Source organism: Gossypium arboreum, chromosome 5 (genome assembly GCF_025698485.1).
Source record: "Gossypium arboreum isolate Shixiya-1 chromosome 5, ASM2569848v2, whole genome shotgun sequence".
NCBI classification, from domain to species: domain Eukaryota; kingdom Viridiplantae; phylum Streptophyta; class Magnoliopsida; order Malvales; family Malvaceae; genus Gossypium; species Gossypium arboreum.
Window position 1 is genome coordinate 17,424,081 of NC_069074.1, and position 21,545 is coordinate 17,445,625.

The 21,545-nt window shown below is 33.8% G+C and overlaps 3 protein-coding genes and 1 pseudogene across 6 annotated transcripts; 1 reads left to right on the top strand and 3 right to left on the bottom strand.

Annotated features, from left to right (window-relative positions):
- Positions 1-3,644: 3,644 nt before the first annotated feature.
- LOC108484414 (putative pentatricopeptide repeat-containing protein At1g19290) lies at positions 3,645-7,201 on the bottom strand. The gene has a single exon (XM_017788189.2). The coding sequence runs from the start codon at positions 6,989-6,991 to the stop codon at positions 4,346-4,348; it is 2,646 nt and encodes an 881-aa protein (XP_017643678.1). The 5' UTR covers positions 6,992-7,201; the 3' UTR covers positions 3,645-4,345.
- A 1,488-nt stretch (positions 7,202-8,689) lies between these two features.
- LOC108484806 (protein LYK5-like) lies at positions 8,690-10,932 on the top strand. The gene has a single exon (XM_017788703.2). It carries the CDS (start codon positions 9,009-9,011, stop codon positions 10,872-10,874), a length of 1,866 nt encoding a protein of 621 aa, XP_017644192.1. The 5' UTR covers positions 8,690-9,008; the 3' UTR covers positions 10,875-10,932.
- LOC108484473 (protein DA1-like) lies at positions 10,888-16,267 on the bottom strand. 4 transcript variants are annotated; one of them, XM_017788271.2, is made up of 13 exons: positions 15,578-16,267; positions 15,309-15,362; positions 14,486-14,637; positions 14,123-14,213; positions 13,837-13,972; positions 13,519-13,642; positions 13,336-13,419; positions 12,734-12,853; positions 12,409-12,621; positions 12,103-12,165; positions 11,874-11,992; positions 11,569-11,627; positions 10,888-11,472 (listed from the first exon to the last, which is right to left on the bottom strand). In XM_017788271.2, exons 3-13 carry the CDS (start codon positions 14,594-14,596, stop codon positions 11,156-11,158), a joined length of 1,437 nt encoding a protein of 478 aa, XP_017643760.1. In that variant the 5' UTR covers positions 14,597-14,637; positions 15,309-15,362; positions 15,578-16,267; the 3' UTR covers positions 10,888-11,155. The 4 variants fall into 4 exon arrangements, with proteins under 4 accessions (XP_017643760.1, XP_017643757.1, XP_017643756.1 ...); XM_017788268.2 differs by lacking the exons at positions 15,309-15,362; positions 15,578-16,267 and adding an exon at positions 15,088-15,297 and having other exon boundaries at positions 13,519-13,639; XM_017788267.2 differs by lacking the exons at positions 15,309-15,362; positions 15,578-16,267 and adding an exon at positions 15,088-15,297.
- Positions 16,268-17,542: 1,275 nt separating this feature from the next.
- On the bottom strand, positions 17,543-21,441 carry LOC108484805 (type IV inositol polyphosphate 5-phosphatase 11-like; annotated as a pseudogene).
- Positions 21,442-21,545: the final 104 nt, after the last annotated feature.

Here is a 21,545-nt window from a genome sequence, read left to right on the forward strand (position 1 = left end):
ATTTTTTTCGTTAATACGAGTTAAATACTATTCATTTACTAAAACATGTCATGACGTCCTTTAGATGAGCCTCCAAAGCCCAAAACATACTTCGAGACCAAACCAGAATTAAATCAAAACCATAGGGAATTTTTCGCAAAATCCCAAAGTTTTTTTTTTTTGTTCAATATAACCCCTTTATAAATATCTAACCTTCCCTGCAAATTTTAAAACCGAGACCAATCCAACCAACCAATTTATATCAATCAATTTGATACCAAATTATACTTCTATTATAATCATACTATTTAACATATTCATCATTCTTTACTTTAATGTATATTCATTAAACAAGTCTTAGCATTTATATAATCATCAAACCTTATACATGCCATATAAATCAAAAAGGAAATTTACAAAAGCTACCGGAGATAATTTGGATAATGTGATCCTTTGTGTTGATCCGATCCTCCGTATACTTTCACGTCAATCTACAAGAGACATTGAATACACTCAAGTAAGCTTATAGAAGCTTAGTAAGTTCATAGGCATAAAACATAAATCTTACCAAATATTTATACACTTATACAATATACACAATTATTAAGTTCACCTGTCAACCACAGTCATCGGTGAGTTCCCTTGTATAAACTTACTACCACTTATGCATTTCCTTTAATTCTTTTGGGCCCATTTGTCACATATCATTCTTTAACCAAATTAGGGAACGGTTACGGAAAATTGAGTACTTCACTTTCACTTTGCCATAGTATAACTATGGTCTTGCGTATGATCACTTATCACTTTTTGAAGTCATAGTCCTGTCACGATCTTACACTGATCACATTTATCACTTGTCACTGATCAGATAAGTGTAGCTAAAACTACCACTTATCACTTATCACTTGTCACTGATCAGATAAGTGTAGCTAAAGCTACCACCTATCACTTGTCACTGATCAGAAGTACTCAAATCCGACGTTCCACTCAATTTGATCATTTATTCGATTTTTGGGTTGTTATTTTATTCTCTATTCATCAATAAATATATTTCATCATACATTATATATTTCATAAAATTAACATATAATCATTAAACTTCAACCATATGAACTTACCTGGGTCGATTTGCAAAATTTGTGAAAGTTCAGGGACTAATCAGCTACTTTTTCTTTTCCTCGACTTGCTTCGAGTTCTCGATCTATCATTGTAAAATCATTCACTTATCAGTATTGACTTCATCTTCAACCCGCTTATAAGTAATATTATCTATAATTTCATTATTTACTTATGTATATTCCAATGCTGTCCATCCGTGTCATAGTCACTAAATTATTTTTATCTTTTGCTACAGAACTCAAAATTAAGATCCGCTAATTTTTCATGAAACTAGACTCAATATCTTCTTACCATAAAAAATTCATGATTTTTGGTTGGGCCAATTAATACAGTTTATTCATTGAAGTCTCCCATGTTCTGCTGTCTGACAGTTCCAACCCTTCTTCACTAAAAATTAATTATCTCCTTGTACAGGATTCAAATGATTTTCCCGTTTGTTTCTCTTGAAAATAGACTCATTCAGGATTATAAACATATAAATTTAATCCCCTAATTATTTTTATTCAATTTTTTATGATTTTTCAAAGTCAGAACAGGGGAACCTGAATTCATTCTGATATTGTCTTACAAAATATATTATATTTCATGATTTACAATTCCGTTGCTTACACCGTTTCTTCTATAAGAAACTAGACTCGATAAGCTTTAATTTAATATTTTATTCATTCTATAATTCGATTTATACAATTTTTGGTGATTTTTCAAAGTTAGACTACTACTTCTGTCCAAAACTATTTTAGTGCAAATGTTGATTTCGATTTTTGCCCCAAATTTCACAGTTCATACAATTCAATCCTTGATCAATTAACCCGAAGCTAATTTTTCCCAATTAATGCTTTACCTAGACATTATAAGTTATTTCACAATTATTTAAATTCATAATTTCCACATAAAACCCTAACTTCAAACTCTTTCACCATTAAGTCCCAAACATTCACTTTCTATTCAATTCTTTCAATAAAATCAGCATATAAACAATTTAAAGCTCTAATTCCACGCTAAATAATCATATAATTCCAGAAAATATTCATAGAAACTTCCAATTTCTTTCATAAAATCAAAAACTAATGAATTCAATAAGTGGACCTAGTTGTAAAAGTCATAAAAACACAAAAATTTCAAGAAATAATCAAGAATTGAACTTACTTGCAGTAAAAATATGAAAAACCAGCTTAATAAAACCCTTCTATGGTGTTTTTTCTTATGAGAATGCAGAAAAATAATGAGAAATCTAGATAATTCCACTTTAGTCCTAGCTTTATTAAGTAAATTTTGCAATATTCTAATTTTGCCCTTAATTCATCAATTTTCCTGCTGATTTCATGCCCTTGCCGTCCAGCCCAAATAGACCTTGGGTTTATTTGCCTTTTAAACCCTCTTTTTTTTTAATCATTTAAGCTATTTAATCATTTCTCATAATTTTACATTTGTTACAATTTAGTCCTTTTTATTCAATTAACTATTGAAACTTTAAAATTTCTTGACGAAACTTTAATACTAACTTATTAACACTCCATAAATATTTATAAATATTTATGGCTCGTTTTAAAATTTTCAAACTCTCGATATCTTGTTTTCGATTCTAATTTTTTTAAATATTTATTTCTAGTACACTATTCGCTATTTCAAAAATTTTCCTAACTTCACATTTAATTTATATTCACTAAATTATTAATATTTTCTACTCATTTGTCGGATTTAGTGATCTCGAATCACTGTTCGACACCATTGAAAATTTAGGCTATTACATGAAATATCAAAATTTTATATAAATAAATAAATAATATGTTAACCATTATTATGATTTAGATATATCCTACTTGCCAAAATATGTTCATATTCTTAAATGAGATTAGTAAACATTTTATAACCTTTTAATTAAAATAACCAAGTTAGAATTATTACGAAATTATCATTTCATAATTAAAATAAGTATATTATTCAAAGGTATTATAACCTTTTAATTTTAAAAAAAGCCAATAAAAATATGAAAATGATGAGATTTGAAACCATACTAATTGAATTAACAAAATATTAAATTTACCACTCAACTAAAATTTTATTTTAATATATTTTATATAATTTTTACTAATAATTTTAATCTATTATTACTTTAATATCATTACATATTTTGTGTTGTTATGATTAATTAATTTTAAATTATATGTTTAATTGTTTATTGTACATTAAATCAATAAAATTTTTATTTCTAGTTTTCTATTATATATTTTGGGTTGATTTCTTTTTGTTTTATCTTCTAAAACAAAATTGGGATGTTTTGACACAATAATAATTGCATGAAAGTTTGTTTTTTTTTTTAAATATGAAAATTACACACATGACCAATCTTTGTCAAGGTAAAATCAAGGACAAGTTGGTGTGTCGTACAAGAATAAATGAGCTTTATTGCTAAATATCAATTATGGTGATGTAACCATGAATTCCCTTTCTCCATAAAGCAGTGGTGCTGCTCAACTTTGATTTTATAGCAATGTCATTCTAAAAGATTTTAACATTAATTACTTAAAAAAGAGAGAGAGAGAAACTTGGATCCACAAATTGTAATCTGCGTATAGAGAGTATTTGCTACACTGTTCGATACGGACCTCATTGAAAGAACTGTCTACACTCGGTATCTAATCGTCTTCGCCTTTTGTTAGATGAAGCGTTACATTTCAGCAATTCAATTTCAAGTTCCGTATTTGAATGAATTAAAAAAAAAAAAAAGATGATGTGTTACCAAATTCCAATGTATATATAAGCTGACTTCGGTTCTGATACAAAAAATTCTATATGACTTCATTTTCAAAGCTTGAAATGGACCTCCCTTACGTCTGATTGCCATTGAGCATGTTGGAAATGGACCTTCCGTGTGTCTGATTGCCATCACGAGTAAGATATAGTGGAAGCTCTAAAGCATTTCATGCACGTATCATCATCATCATCATCAGGGAATGCATGATATGCAACGAAAGCTTGAGTTTCCATCATAAAGAAGAAAACAAGGATGGCCAATCTTTAAAATCATTCCCATGATGAAAGCCATCCCGGTTAGTGCCTTAGTTGTGACTTCCGAGCTTCCATCAACATAGTTTCAAATGCGAAACATGAATTCTCTGATGCTTTAGGATCTGAGGACTCTATCAAGTCCATCCTGTTTGATGACGGCTTAAAATCAAGGAATGGATACACGAATTGCGTGAAGCTTGGTTATATCCATATATGTATCTCCACATTTCACATCATCCTAAGCAGCCAAAAGTTTCATAGCCTTCTCTTTCTCTTCTTGCTCACATAGGCCACTCACCAACGCAGAATTGGTGGCTAAAGATGGGGAAATCCCTTCTTCTATCATTTTTTCTGCCAAACTAGAGGCTTCAAAAGTTTTACCTACTTTAAGATATCCATCAATCAATGTATAATAGGTAACAACATTAGGAGCTAACCCCTTCAATGGGAGCTTATCGAAAAGTCTCCTTGCTCGATCTAGATTTCCTGATTTACACAGTCCATTAATTAGAGCATTGTAAGTAACAATGTTTGGTTTAAGATCCACTTTCAGCATCTCATCCCGTAACCTGAATGCTTCATTGACATCACCTGAGGCTGAATACCCATGAATCAAAGTGGTATATGTGAAATTGTCGGGATTGAATCCTCGTTGCAGTAAAGCTAAAAAAACCCTTCTAGCATCATCAACTTTCCCAGACTTGCACAATCCTGTAATAGCTATATTATACACCACATTGTTGGGCAGAGCAAAACATTTGGCATTTTCGTCAATAGTATTAGCAATATTCTGAATATTTACGCAACTAACATCGGCCCTCAGGCTATCCAAACCAAAGTGAGATAAAAGAGGATCAGTACCCACCATCTTCTGCAGGAGTATATTTGCATCATCTATCCTGCCAAGCCTGTATAGGCAACTGACTACTTTGCTGCAAATCTTTATGTTGGGTGCAAACCCTCTCTCAGTCATCTCAAAGAATATGCCAAAAGCTTTATTCGGGTTTCCTACATCACACCAACCAGAAATCAGAGCCCCATACGTAAAAAGATTAGGGGCTAGTCCCCTGGTATGCATTTCGGTAAGAAGATCCCCTAATTTACTCAGTTTTCTAGACTTGAAAATTCCACTAATAAGAGAATTATACATTCCAACTGTAGGAAGAATTGCTTCCCTTTCCATCTTATCTTTAAACTTAAAAGCTTCATCAATTTCTCCAATTCTACAGTACCCATCACTCAGGATTCTATATGTTATTCCATCTGGTAAGCACCCTAGTTCCATCATTTTTCCAAATATCTCTTTTGCATCATCCATTTTCCCAAATTTACACAGTCCATTAATCATTGTATTATAAATAACCCTATTTTTGGAAAAGCCCCATGCTAAAATACTTTTCCAAAATCCTAAAGCACTTTCAACATCTCCCATCTTGAAAAACACCCCAAGCAGTGTACAACAACCAACCTCATCAGGGGTCAACCCTTTTTTCAGCATCATACGCCAAAGGAACAAAGCATCATTAAAGGCACCTGCACAACATAAACCCTTGAGAAGGGTATTGTAAGTTAGAACACTTGGTTCAATTCCTTCTTGAAGCATTTCATCACAAAGCTTGAAAGCCTTGCTCATATGCCCCACCCTGCAATACCCGTCAACAAGAGTGTTATAACTAAATGAATCTGGCTTTATTTTCCAATCATCCATACACATAAAAATCCTCTCTGCTTCGTGAGTTTTACCGACCTTACAATACCCGTTGATCAATGAATTGCAAACAAACAAATTTGTCTTCAATCCCATTTTTAACATCTCTTCTCGAATCCTTACAGCATAATCAATTTTACCAACTTTACAGTAACCATCTAACAGCACACCATAAGCATAAGCATCTACCACCATCAACTCCTCTTCCATCTCTTTAATCACCTTCTCTGCTTCTTCCATCTCACTTTTTTTACAGTAACCTTTGACCAACATTGTATACGTTACGACATTCCTTGAAATCCCTTTTTCAATCATCAACTTCATCACCTTTTTCGCTCCCTCCATATCTCCCAAGCTAACAAACCCATCAATCAAACTATTATAACTAACCACATTCAACTCGAAACCTGAATTCTCCATTTCTTTCACAAACTCTACCGCTCTATTTACTCTCCCTTCCTTACAATACGCATTAGCAATAATGGAACACGTAAAAACATCTGGCACGATCCCAATCCTAATCATCTGCTCATAAATGAGTAAAGCCGTGTAACTTTCTCTATTCTTAACCAAATTACTCAGCAAAGAATTACATGACTTTAAACTAGGGACACTACCGTACTTCCCCATATTATCGAACACATTCAGAGCATCCTTGATCAATCCGTTTTCAGCAAAAATTTTCAGTAACATATCGAAAACCAAGGGTGAAAATCTAAATTCATCATAAACCCTGACGATTTCATTCCAAATTAAATAAGAAGAGCTATTGTTCTTACATGAAGCGACCAGTTCGGATAAATAAGCTCTGGTTTCATCGTACATGCGAGCTCGGGACAAGATGTGGACGATTTTGCAATACGAAGTGAGGTTGGGCCGGAACTTTTGTTGCCTGGAAGCTAATTTGAAAAAATACAAAGAGGCTTTTGGGTTTAATTTGAGGTTTTGGAGGACGGAATCGAGGAGGTCATCGGAGAAGTCGAAAGAGAGGTCGTTGAGGGCGTTGTAACGGCCTAGGATGAGGAGTCGGGTGATCCTGGGGAGGATTTCGGGTCGGGTGAGTTTGTATTCGTCCCGGAATTTCCAGAAGAGAGGAGAGGACACGTGGAAGGATTTGAGTGGGTGGTGGAGATGAGAAAGTAGAGGACGACGGTGGAGACGAGAGTGCCTGAACATTGGTTTAAAGTTTCTCAGTTACGGACTAATATCAGCATTTTCGGCCGCCGGCGATGAAACAAATATAGCATTCCGAGGTCATGGGTGATGCGCGATGACCGGGAATATGAACATTTTTGTAGCCAGCAAATTCTGCTTCTGTTTTCATGACTGGCATAGAGAAGATATTAGGCATTCGAGTTGGACACGGTAGTTGAAGACTTGGAAGTTGATTAGGTTCGGTTGGGCCGCTTGGCAGGCAATGCAATGGGCTTTTGGGTTCGGATATACGTTTGTTAAACTGAAAACTTAAGAATTTTCTGACAAACATATGGGCCGAAGTAAGAGTAAGTTTGTTTGTACTTTGTTGTTAGGGTAAACTGTTAAAATGGTCATTTTTGTTCGTTTCAAGTTACGTTTTAATTACTTATATTTGAAATGTTATATTTTAATCATTTACGTTATTATTTTGTTACAAAATGGTTACTCTACCGTTAAAATCTGTTACCTCACAAACGGTAGTCCAACGTGGCAGTTAAAATGAGTTTTAAATGCCAACGTGGATATCCAATCAAGTAAATTAATTAATTTTTTAATTAAATAAATTTAATTAATTGAATTTTCTAAATTAATTAAAGGAAAATGTTAATTTGGTTTCCCGAAATAATCAAAACTAGTCTAATCCCTAAATGCATCATATTAATCCTTGAACTAGAAAAAAAAAACCCTTGGTCTCCTACTTCTTTTAGTTTTTGTTTCTATTTTGATTGAAAAAACTATCCATTTTCATAGTCATCTTTGTTGAATTAAAACAGTAAAAATCCAATTGAGTACTCCATCAATCGGTTGGATTTCTTTATTCAAAATGGAAAAACAAAGAATCGATTCAATGGAGAGTCCAAGCATGATTTACAGTCAAAATTGAGTGCAAAAATAACTTAAAAAAAGTGACCATTTTGTAACAAAATGATAACATAAGTGACTAAAATATAACATTTCAAACATAAATGACTAAAATGTAACCTAAGACAAATAAAAGTGATTATTTTGGCAATTTACCCTTGTTGTTATCTTTTGTCTTGTTTCTGTCTAGCGGGAAACTCGGATGAATTTTGCATGGTTTGCCACGGCTTCCTCTAACAGGTTTCAATCCTGTACAAGGATTTTACCAAAGGCTAGTGACTGAATTTTCACACTTTCATTTTTTCTCGCATGGTTTGAGCAAGTACAATAGATTCATTTTAAGAGTTTAATGATTTTTAAAAAAAAAATAGAAATCTAATTAAAATTTTTACCAGATTAATAAATTTTTTTAAAAGTTTTAAGGGCTTAATTTATTTATTTTAAAAATTAAAGATATAATGAGAGTTTTAAAAATTTGTACAGAAACTGTTCTTAAACTCGCAAACAAAATTTGTGTTTTGCATATTTGTTGTTTGATTGGAGTAGAGATTTTGACTAATTCCTACTAGGCTCGACAAATAAACACCGCCCCCACACGCCCCATAAATTAGGCAAAAGTAATGGTCCTTGTAAGCTTCAATGATACTGAAACATAAATAAGATCTAATAACTGAAACATGAATAAGATTTGATATCCAAATCCCATGTCCCAGTCCACACGCTATCTGGAATCACGGGTTTGTTCTGGACTGTGGATCCAATCATATTTTGACATTGTATGAATACCGCTAACAAGAGTGTGTCCAGGAGCAGCATATTTTAAGTTACAACTTGGGACACTAAACTAATTTAAGTGGATCCTTTGAAAATGTGAAATTTGTTTTGTTTCTTTTTAACATAACATGAGGACTAGTTCTTGTACTTTTGCTAGTATGATTATTAAACTAATGAAGCAGCCTCAAAGAGTGGAAAGAAACAACTTTGTAGCTTTCTTAGGGCGTTGCCATTTGAGTCAACCAAACTCTGATTTATCTGTATTTTTTTATGATCCTTAAAACGCGTTTTATTCCAGCATTAATCCCTGCAGGCAGCAACTAGCAAGCATTCTTCAAGTTCCTTCTCTAACCAACAAACCATGTGCAACTTCACCATGAATCTGTTCCTTTTATGCTTCCTCATACTTGATGTTTTCATTGTATACATAAATGCTCAACAAAACTACTCAGGGAACTCAGCTTTGGAGTGCGATAACATTGATGATGAATCGGGCACTTCTTCAGCATTTCTTTACACTTGCAATGGCCAAGATCGAAATTGCCAAGCCTTTCTTATCTACAACGCTCAACCTCCTTTTAACTCAGTTCCCAGCATTTCGGTTCTCATGTCTTCGGACCCGGCTGAGATTGCTAGCATCAATAATGTAACTGAGGATGCAAAGTTCCCAACCGGGAAAGAGGTGATCATCCCTGTAAGCTGTTTTTGTTTAGGCCGGTATTATCAGGCAAACACCACGTTTAACATCTCAAACATCCATGGCACGTATTATACTGTAGGAACTGAGGCATACCAGGGATTAACCACATGCAGTTCCCTTATACGAGCTAATCCACAAAGTGAATACAAATTGGTTCCTGGAATTGAATTGAAAGTTCCACTTCGATGTGCATGTCCAACGAGTAATCAAACCGAGAGTGGAACAAAGTATCTACTGACTTTTTCTTTCAGCTTCGGGGATACTATTGCAGATATAAGTGATAGATTCAATGTGAGCAAAAACAGAATTGATGATGCAAATGGTTTGGAAGAGTTGCAACTTACTAACCCTTTCACAACAATCCTAATTCCTCTGCCAACAGCACCTTCAAGCTCCCAAACCATAATTCACAAGGATCAGCCACTTGATCCACCTCTTCCGTTTGAAGAATACTCGAAAAGCAGCAATGGATCGAAGCAGAAATTGTATGGAGTTGGAGTTGCAGCAGGTTGCTTTTTGCTTCTTCTTATCATCATCTTGTTCGCTGCTGTTAAGTTCAATAAGAAAGAGGATGGAGTTCTTCAAATTGGCAATGAAAGAAGTACAAATTATGTATTACCAGCTGACCTCCGTATCGAAATTGCGAGATTCGACCAAGGTTTAAGAGTGTTTACATTTAAGGAGATCAAGAAGGCTACATGGAATTTCAGTTCTAAGTATAGAATCAATGGTTCTGTCTATTCCGGCAGTTTTGATGGGAAGATCCTGGCTGTTAAAATAATGAGACAAAATGCATCCAAGGTGGTACAATTGCTGAAGAACATCAATCATTTCAATCTGATCAAGCTTCAAGGTGTATGTGAAAACCATGGAGTTTTCTATCTTCTTTTTGAGTATATGGAAAAAGGGTCTCTAAGGGATTGGCTTTGCAATCAAAGCACTGACGAGATTGGATGCTGGACGAGGAGGATTCAGATTGCTTTGGATGTTGCTAATGGGCTTCACTATCTTCACAGTTTCACCAAACCTGCCTATGTACATGGGGACATCAACAGCAGCAATATTCTGCTAAACGGTGGTTTAAGGGCCAAAATTGCAAACTTCAGCCTTGCAAGAGAAGTGGCGAGTGAAACGAGCAGTGTCACTTTTAGAACTCGGGTTACAGGGTCTAGAGGTTATCTGGCACCAGAGTTTGCACAGACAGGTCAGGTTACTTCCAAGATTGATGTCTTTGCTTTTGGGCTTGTGCTATTGGAACTGATCACCGGAAAACATGCCACCATTACGCTAGATAGAAGAGAAATACTGCTATCCAAAACCGTTGTTTCCATCATGGAAAAAGATAACGCAGAAGCTAAGAACTATTCCTTCATTGATCCTAGGCTTAACTGTGAGAGCCGGACAGAGTTGGCCCTGCGGATGGCTCAATTAAGTGTAGCCTGCTTGACAGAAGAACCAACAAAGACACCATGCATGGAGGAAGTAGTGTCAGTTCTGTCCAAAATTCGAGCAGATATATGTAAATAGGAGCCATTGTCAATTTACATGAAATGAAATTTCCTTACAATGAAATTGATTAAATAAATTTGTTCTCAAGGTGGGTCTAAAGACAAAAATAACTAATTATAAAAAAATGAAGAATAGCATTGAAAGCCACAAGGAATGAAAATTGGTAATGCTTCTAAAACTACACTTTAGAGATATCAAAATGATCGTATGTGCTCGGGCCTTCGGTTCTAAAAGGAAAAGGCCGAGCTTTATCTCTTCGAAAAAATGGAAACGTGTTTGAGAATTTGGGGCTTGGGATTTCAATGAGGGAACCTCCCTGTCATCCGAATATGTTCAAGGGTATTTCTAAGACCATATTTATAAACTGCCTGATGGCCTGCTCTGAAACCATCTCCATATACAGGGGAAGCATCTGATTCGATTTGGTGCTTGAAGAACTCCCCAAGCTTCCTCTCGAGTTGAGATCTTTTGCCCTTTTTTAATCTACTGCTCGAAGACGATGACGAAGTCCATGCACCGTTGCTGTCTGAAGCAGAGTCGAACTGGGTAAGTAACCACATGTGTGCTAATACCTGACAAATACCCTCCTCGACATCCTGACTAAGAGTCCGGAAACCTAACAGACAAACAGCATGTCTCACTGTTAGTGTCTACAAATGGAGAAATATAGCATATCCTTTTACTACTTATTATGACGGGAAATGGAATGCACCTTGAAGTCGCATCCATGCATGCATCATCTCATGGGCTAAGATTGACCCAGTCAATAACCTGCATATTCAAGATTTTCATGTTTGCATCAAATACATCAACCTTACTTAAAGTTGCAGTACTAAAAGCAATCAAAATTTGCATCAACTCCTACTGATATGCACGCTTTGTATAAGCGCAAGAAGGATTTGATAAATTAGAAAGATAAAGGAGAGGCTATAGGACTATAATTCTTTAATTCAGTCACCATTGACTGAATGAGAATAAACTCAAATGCAAAAGCAATTAAGGCAAATAAAACAATACCTTGGCAGGCCATAAAGAATGAGAATTGCAGTCACATCACATCGACGAGTTAATTTGTACGGCTCTGTTATCATGTCCGTAGAACGATTTCCTGTCCCCAATCTTGGTCGCCTTCGGATCTGATGATTTCAGGTTGAAGATAGTAAGAAACATTGAGAAATAGAAAAACGAACAATGAACATTTTGATGTTATCAAACATTAGCAAAGTAGAATTCCATATATTCTTACAGTGCTGACAGTTTGTTCCTCGGAAAGGCAGAGTCCTCTAGTCTCTGGCATATGATAATGGCCCTGCCCAAGATGAAGCTTTTAGAATGCAATCATATTAAGAAGAGTCAAATAACTTCTTGTGAGTATTCCCATCAAGCATTCAACATGAAATTTCCATGACATCTCTAGAAGCATGCTCACAGTGCTTCCATAGCAGTCAGACACAACTGAAAACAGATATTCTGCAGTAACATCTTATATAGCTAAGAAGAACAGTCCTAGAAAATACTTTTGATGTCGTTATTTCAGCATTTTTGTCCTTACATTCTTTTCTCCCTCTCTGGCATCATTCAAAGCTTGCCTTTCAACCAGGAGTAAGGGAACTTGCTGCTCCACTTTCATATCTAAGCTTTCATAAAATTCTTGTATATCCAGATAAAGGGGTTGGCATTGCTTAGTATCCATAACTGCAGAGTCCAGACACTCTAGGCAGAGCTTCCGCCCATCATTAAGGGCAACATATCCCGTGTCGTGTGGCTGCATATGATGAGCAAATGCGTCAAGCTTTTTCTCTTCTTCTCAGAAATAGTAGAAGGGTTTGGAAACTTAAATACGCTTAAAAAGATGTGCATGTTTTCATCATACTCACCTCCATTCGTTCGCAGCTACAGCATCGTGGAGTACCGTCATGCTCATGAGACGGGCAGTACTTTTGCATCCAAAAAGGATGTGCCCTATATTCAATAAGACCAGCAGGGTTTGTTGAAATCTGTCAAGAGATGAGTGAGCGCATAAGAGCATTAGAGTCACTTTTTTTTTTCCCTCTCTATTTCAATACTACTTAAAAACAGTACAGGATAGAGGATTTGGACATGCTATGCATACAGAGGTTTCCTGTATTTTGTAGTTCTTGTAATTCCCATTCTACTACTTCCAATCGTTAAAACTTGGAACTATATCCGAGGATATCAACCATAAACTACACTTCATTGAGGCTATATTACATGATATTGATAAGCATTTGTGTGACCAGATTTATTTAGCACTTGAAATTCATTATTAGGTAAGAAAAACTAAAAAAACATACTTGTGATTTGGCATTACCATAAGTTCATTATCAACATATATAATAAATGAACTGAAATATGCAGCAAATCACATGGCTTGAAAAATTCATGCATCGAATGAATTAAAAGCAATACAAATTTATAACAAAGCAAATATTAAACCAATGCAAGAAAAAAAGCTTACAAAGTGGTTGCAGACATCGCATTTTGGATGGTACTGCTCCTTGTAGCAAGATTTATGAAAACGGTAATTACCAGACATAGAGAACTGCAGAAGAAAGCATAAATCTAAATTAGCTTATTCATCAATCAAACATCTAGTGAAGGAACCACATATGGTAACATTGGTAGCCATCAAAATTTGTACCTCATAATCAGAAATTGGGAGATTGCAAGCATGGCAACGGAAACATTCTGGATGCCAAAATGCACTGAGGCAATTTAGAAATCTTCCACAACCAATCTCGGTATTGCAACCCGCACAAATCCTACTAAAAATAAATAAGTTCGTCAAGGGAGCAAAATGATATGGAATCTACGCTAGCAAATGTCTTTGCATGAAATGCAGCATAACTGATGCCAATGAAAGACAAAAGATAAATTAAGAGGCGCAATAATTCATATTTAAACCTTATTAAATGAGCTCGTATGAAATAGTTATAGTAGTTAATGGCATATTATTTACCTGTATCCCGTCGGAAAATGGACTGGCATAGGTTGATAAGTATTTACATTTTCGTATTGTGGAGGAGGTTCAAAATTCAAGCTTTCTTGTATAGCTCTTGCAAGTTGCTCATCATCCTCTAGTTGAGATTTATCATCTATCCAATAATTTAAGAAACTTAATAATTCGAATTATGACATGTTAGATAATAAGTAGGAAAGAAGATAAACATTTTATTGGGAACTTGTGGCTCATGCCATACGGTACAACTGAGAAGAACATTGACATAAAAACCAGGAAGACACACCTTTTACCCTTCTCCCCTTCTGACTTTCCTCGAGAAGAGATAGGGCAATAGCACGATCTATCCCTTCATTCTCATGCTCCCTCCAAGCATCCTACATCCAAGGTTGAGACAAAGTTATAACAGAAAATATATTAGAAGTGATAACTAAAGTAACTCAAATAATCCAATTGGTCAATTCCTTGATGCAACTACTGTTTTACAATCTAATTGGCCGCATATTTACTATGCAACTTTGCCAAGAGCCACTAAGTGATTTTATGCGCTTCACACCAGTGGCATTACAGGAAACAGGACGGGATAAAATCATAAAAAATAGTTGAGAACATAGAAAGGGAAACTGAAAACAGTAACAGATGTAAATACCCCTGAGCCTGAAGGTGCATAAAATTGACGATCCTCGGCATAATGTCCATGATAATGTCCCTCTGAAGATTTATGGGCACACCCCTTAAAAACTTTTTTAATCCAATTCATAATGCAGAATGTTATCTGCTCATAATCAATAAGATTTCCACCTGCAAATAGAACATACATTCAAACACAGATACGGCAAGATCTGCATAAATTTTTTTTAATGCAGTAAATATAAAATATAAGCCAAAATGAAGTTACACAATTCTTGCTAAGATAGATGAGATAAAAAATGGTTACTTCTAAGTTCTAATTGAAGAAATGAACAAAACTTGGCAGAAGATTCAGCATTCCAATATCAAACATTATTAAAGAAGCAAAAAAATATAATTGGAGAAATGCTAGTAACCGCTATTGTGTTGACTATTGAGCCAAAAGAATTAGTAAGGAATACGATCAAAGTGGATTAAAAGCAGCCAAGAACAGAAGAATACAAAAACAACAGGGGTTCATGCATAACGAACAATTGCCTACAAAAAGTTACATCAATTCAGCTGCATTTGTCTTCAATGCAAGTCAACCCAGGATCAATGATTGCAATCAAAATCACCCACCTGGCATTATTTAACCCCAGAATGTTTAAGCTAAAAACGAGTGAAAAAACGCATCAAATTTCTCGCTAGACCCAATTGCATATAAGGAGAGAGAGCCCAAAAAGAAAAACAGATTCTTTCCAGCTTAGGATGACCGCAAAATCCAGGACATGTAACGAGGGAATTGCAGGTATTTAAAGAACAAAAAGTGAAGAATCAAAACAAGTGGAGAAATGACTCACCTCAAACAAATCAATGACCAGCAGCAAAGGGTGGATGAAGACTGCAGAAGAGACCTATATCAGATAAGATCTCACGATTAACCAAAAAAAAGTTTCAAAATTTTCAGACCTATAAAGCTATTTATTCCCCTCTGACCCTTTTCCTCTTTTCTTTTCTTTAAAAAAAAAAATCTTTTTCGGTCTTTCTCTTTTGTGTATAAAAACGCAAAGGACAGGGAAGAACAGTGACGGCCTTTTTATTTCTTTGGCTCCAAAAAGAAGAATCTTACCACACCCAAGTCCCTCAAAGAAAAACTAAAGCAAATGAAAAAGAAAGACATGTCATTCGATACATCATTTAACACGGTGATTGGTGAGAACTAAGCTTAAGAAATATTGACAAAAAAAAAAAAAACTAAGCTTAAGAAAAGAGGTGTCTTCAAGTGTACGCAAATTCAAAGTCAAACATGCACACAAAGCGTACAAATTTGATGAGTTTTTGTCATAACCCCCAATGGATTGACGAAGATTCGTCAAACCCAATCGAGTATTTCACCTAATTTTTTTAATCCTAGTGATTAGAAACTTTATTTTTTACATGTAAGGTGCGGGTGCCTCTAATTCTTCCACTCGAAAAACCTCCCAAAAAAAGAAGCAAGCTTTCTTTGGGTGGCTTATGATGCTGAATTTGTAACATGGGTTTAAAGTGAATGCACCAAAAACAGATAAAAAGTTTGGAAGAGTGCACATTGTTTTTGGATTTCAATGAGACAGAGATCATTTATAGATAATAATAAAGAAAACATAAAAGTGCGAAAAGGATTAGTCTCTTTGGTAGAGATTCCAATCCCACTAGCTCTCAAAGAATATCTAAAGACTCCCAAAGTGATCGAAACTCCAATACTGAAACAACTTCTTTTCATCGTGTTTCTCTTTCTGTCATTAATCTCACTTATTTTTTTCTTGGTTAAATTTTAGAAACAGTTATTTCCCTGAAAATACTTAACAGTTTTATATGACTCACTAAAAAAAAGTATATTTTCCCCAGGTTGTATCATTAATGGAATAGCATGTGATTTCTGTTGATTAATATGCAATGATAGCTTCAAAAATATACAAAATTAGCTAGTAAGAACGTCAGCTTATAAGGGTAATGCCAAGGGCAATGATCATATAAACTTGATGATATCACATGCCTTTGTTCTTCAAAAATTTTTGACCGCACCAAATTTTAAAACAAGTGAACGGAAATGATATTCAAAACGAATGATTATGATAATCAAGTTAGGCCAGTGAATTTAAACACCATAAAAAAATGATTGAGGTTTCAAGCAGTGGTTGATAACAAATCATTGTCAACAAAGATGGCGTGGTTGAAACTATTGATAAGCTAATCTCTATTTCCCATTACCATTAACAATGTTTTTTTAGGTTTGGGTTTAAAGTTTACATGTAAGACAATTGTGAAATGTCCAAAAAAACATATGCTCCGCATGAGAAAGGGCAAATGGAAGGATCTAAGCTAAGAATGGAAAAAGTTTAAGCTGCCTTCTAGATATCTAGTACGGTAGTTGACCACTTCTCACATGTGGACTAAATGTTGTTAGGTTTCTAACTTTAATTTCCCAATATACATTGCTGGTGTGCTTTTATAAACGCGTAGTATAAAATAATCCAAGTCTTCATCATCTAAATTGACCGTTCTTCGATTGTGAATTATGGGCGGTGAATCATTTGGTTTTGCCAGGAACTTGCATGCTGACATGAAATGATACTGCAGGGAACTTACAGGTTCATCCATTTTCTCTGAAGGATCTAATATCCATTAGCTTGGCACTGCATTATGCTATGGCAGTGTTACCTTTGTTTACCCCACTAGGGAATTCGTAGTGGGTTATTATTTGCTAAGTTTGAAGCAAATGTGGGCTCTCACAGGCTTATGGTCTGAACTATAAATGTCATCAACTGGTTCATAACAGTGCAAGCTTGCACTGATTTCGTCAGGATCTTCTATCTTGAACAAGATTCGATCGGTCCATGACGGAACTCGAACTGTCAAAATTTTAATATTGCAGATGATCTATCATTTTGAAAGATTGAATCTAACAGAGACCATTATTCAGTTTATATTACCTTGTAACTTGTATCGTAGTTGCTACTTCCTATATTGAACTTATATGTTGGTTTGAATGTAAGTGTTCCTTCACAATATCCATTGAAAATCTGCCATCTCTGGGCCTCCTGAAGGAGTTGGTCTTTGCTTGTAAGCAGCTTCAAGGAATAAAACAGAGAAGTTCAGGCAAGAGCTATGATGAAAAGATAGATTGAGAATAAAATGGCAAGATGGAGCAGAGACCCGAGGAGGTTTCTTTGTATTAAGGTTCTAGCTGGATGTGTATCGATGCCTTGTAGCCTGTAATTGAGATCTCCCAACCAGATGGTGATTTGGGCGGGCCGGGCATAAGGGTTCCAATACTTTGCGAAGAGAGAGTGAGATATGTGCCTGCACTCTGAATTCCTTTCTTCTACATTTCGAGCATGAGCTGCTTAGAGGATAGTATGAATCGAATCACTACTGGCCCAAAATTTAAGGGCTTGGAATGAAAATTTGATATCTTTCTGGACCTAAAACGGGTTTTTACTATGTTAAATTACTATCACAAATCGGGTATGGAGAGTCGAAAATTTATCAAATCCCAAGAAATTAAAAATAGTGATAGTAATTAATTTTATTATTATAGTAATAAATTGAATAACCTAGAATTTAATCCCCAACATGTATTTGAATTCAAATACAATGATAATAATAGAATGAAAGTATAAAATGATTATTAATAACATAAAGTTACGTGTTTATGTAAAGAAATTTATTAAAATCATACTTGTATTAAATAATAAAGTATAATTATAATTTATATATTAATTTTAAATTTTATTAAAATTATTAAGTTAAAATTATATTATCTTCAAATTCATCAATGAAATATATTAAAATGATTTAATATTAAATAATTATTAAAATTATAGTTATGTTAAAATAATATAATAATTATAACTAAAAGGGTGGAATAGGGTAAAATGGAGATTATCGCTCTTCCACTAGGGGTGAGTTTATCCTACTAGAGGCCTTAAGCCTCAATCAAAATTTAATGCTCTCCACAGAGAGCGTATCAAACAACCTCACAAATGAACTTGTGATGAGATTAGAGGTAAGATAAGGCAAAATATTCTTAGAATCACAACGTATTAGAGGTTCAGTGGGATCGAAAGGGAGCTTAACGCTCTCTTTGAAGCACCACAATCATCTCTTTGAATGATTTTGGATTCATCCAGTGGAGGAAAGATTTCCACCACACCAGTGCTTGGATTTTTCACCGGAGCACTAGTTTTAAAAAATAAAAATAAAAAATCTAATGAGAATACTTTCCCACTTTAACCTTCGATCGGTTTTAAAAATTACATGTATTATAAAATAACTACAAATTTATTAATTATAAAAAAACAAATATATTATAAGTTTCATTATTTAAAAAACATAAGTTTTATTTTTAAAATAATCTAATTGATACATATTAACTTATTATCATAAACTAATTTTAATATATTTTAATATTCAATATTTAATATAATACATTTTAAAATATTATATAATAATTTGTTGCTTTTATTATATAAAATATATAGTTTTGAGCTTTATATAATTTAGTAAATATGTAAATTTGATTATTAGAAAATTTATATGAAATAATAGATATGTTAATAAAAAATATGTAAAATATAATTATTCATTTTACATAATAATTTAATTTGGTGTCATTATTAGTCATTTAATTTACAACCTCACTATTATAATTACATTTGAATTTAAGCACATATCATATAATTAATTTTAATCTCACCCTATAAAATTTAATTTAACTTTTACCATTATTTTTAATGTTATTGGAAACAATCTTATTGCCCATCTATATGAATGGAGCTAAGCTCCATTAAATCAAAGTAAATGGATTTGGATGTATTTCACATTTCATTTGTTTCATTATAATTGTAATTGTACCTACTCATAGATCGGATTATTTGTTTAAGTCCAAATGTCTGTCCGAAATTTGAGAGGATCCGGACAAAAATATTAGGCTTGAAAAATAAGTCTGGACAAAAAAATGATACCCTTTGGAGCTCGATCCATTTTTAATTTGTAATGTTTTTATATTATGTTATTTTTATATATTATGTAATTTATAACAAATAAAATTAAATCTATAATAATACTATAATATAAACATTAAAATATGTTAGTATAACTATATAGAAACTTTTAATAAATAAAATAACATAAAAATATTATTTATTTAAAAAAAGAATACAAGTGAGCTTAAAATGGGTTTGGGTTAACTATTTATAAATATGAATTGGTTTTGGCAAAATTTTAGGCCCATATTTTTAATAAACTTGGATAAGTATAAAATGTGTTAATATCATACCTAGAACCGACCCATAACCACTTCTAATTGTGCTATTATGGTTCTTATTTGTGCCTTTTATTTTGTTAGTTTCCTATATTTATCATAATTATTCATAATATTATATACTAGATTATGTTATATATGTATATATATATGCTGTGGATAGAAAAATTATGTAATAAATTTATTAAAATTAATATACAAATTAAATGCGGTTTTAAATGGAATGGTATGGTTGAGAAGATGGAGGTTTTTTGGATCAAGTTGAGAAGATGAAGTTGATGGTTTTTGGGTTTAAATTTCATATTGTTTATCACCGTGTATGTATCTTTTAGAATTGTAAAATTATAAAAGAAATAAATACTATTAAAATAATTGTATATTCAAAAATAAAGAATTTTTATGATTTCATAATTAAATAGAATTATCTTTGATACATTTATATTTGAATTAAGACTTGAATAATAATAGACACTAACTCAATTAACCATAAATGTAATAAAATGATATCTCTAGCATAACAAGCGTGAAAATACTGTTGGAGCATAGCCACCAACCCCTATCAACATGAGTGGTAAAATAGATCTGGAATTCTATGTTCTAATGTTGCCCATAATTGAATAAAAGAGGGAATAATACCGGAGAGATGGCAAGTAATAAACACCATCCTGAATCCTTTGTAGTTGATACGGATTGCCACGGCCCCTTTCTTTCTCCTCATCATTCCTCCGCAGCCTCCCATTGAATGTTTATCCACCTTCAGTTCTAAATTATGTCCGATTCCAGAAATAAGAATATCAATTACCCTCATCTAACATCTTATCTATCTTAATCTTGTATAACAATATAAAAATGAATGAACCTAACACCGGAAATGACAGTCTCTAACCTTTGATCAACAAGTCTGATTTCTTCGGTCCGAACACATACAGTTGCAGAGACTGCATGATTGCCTTCCTAACAAGCTGATACATATACAGCAGCTTCAAATGTCAGTTTATTTATTGATGTGTCGATGAAAATAAAACAAAAGATTTTGCATATGCTTACTCGTGTGTTTCAACTAGAGCATCCTGCAGCAATCGCGCAACATTGTTTCGAGGTACCTCTTGCAACCCGACAACAAGTAGGTCAAATCTCCGGTTGCTACCAACCAGCTCCACCAGATCTTCATATGAGACCTTAAAAGACGAGGATAGTATATATACTAATGAAATAGTAATTAATGTCGAAATATCTGCACTTATTGATTTGATTTTGCACCGTATATGTTGCTTTTTTTCTCCTTTCATTAATTCATAAGAATACACGATGTGATTCCAACCTGTCCATTCATGTTCCAAGTCACTATGCAAATGTAAAGGTCAGAATTTCTCAAGAATTCCCAAAGATTATCCGCCTCTACTGTCTTTATTCCTTCATGAGCTCGGTTGTTGAAAGAACCCAGAGATAGTTTTCTCTTGTAATTTGATCTTCTTCTGCAAAGCAAGGATATATCAGTAATCTCTTTTGTTTAAAAATAAGAAGTTCCATTTTACGTACTCTTTTCCAGCTTGAATTGTATTGAGATTTCCCATGTGTTGGTTAAGATTACCATCACCAGATGCAAGTACTGAAGACGATATGAATTTATGTGTGGACAAAAAAACTCAAAAATAAATGCGAGGGAGAGAAAGAGAGAGACAGCTATCTTGCTTGACTAGGGAACCATATGAGATGTAATGTATAAAGACAGAAACTTTTGGCTTTTTGGCCGTGAAGATTTGAAACCCCCTTCCCCCAAAAAAAGGTCAAA

Coding starts and splice junctions, on each gene's coding strand:
- LOC108484414 (XM_017788189.2), bottom strand. CDS start 6,991: ATGTTCAGGCACTCTCGTCTCCACCGTCGTCCTCTACTTTCTCATCTC.
- LOC108484806 (XM_017788703.2), top strand. CDS start 9,009: ATGTGCAACTTCACCATGAATCTGTTCCTTTTATGCTTCCTCATACTT.
- LOC108484473 (XM_017788267.2), bottom strand. Junction 14,214..14,485: donor ATGCACCTTCAGGCTCAGGG/GTATTTACATCT, acceptor CCTTGGATGTAG/GATGCTTGGAGGGAGCATGA. Junction 11,628..11,873: donor ATTCTTTATGGCCTGCCAAG/GTATTGTTTTAT, acceptor TTGAATATGCAG/GTTATTGACTGGGTCAATCT.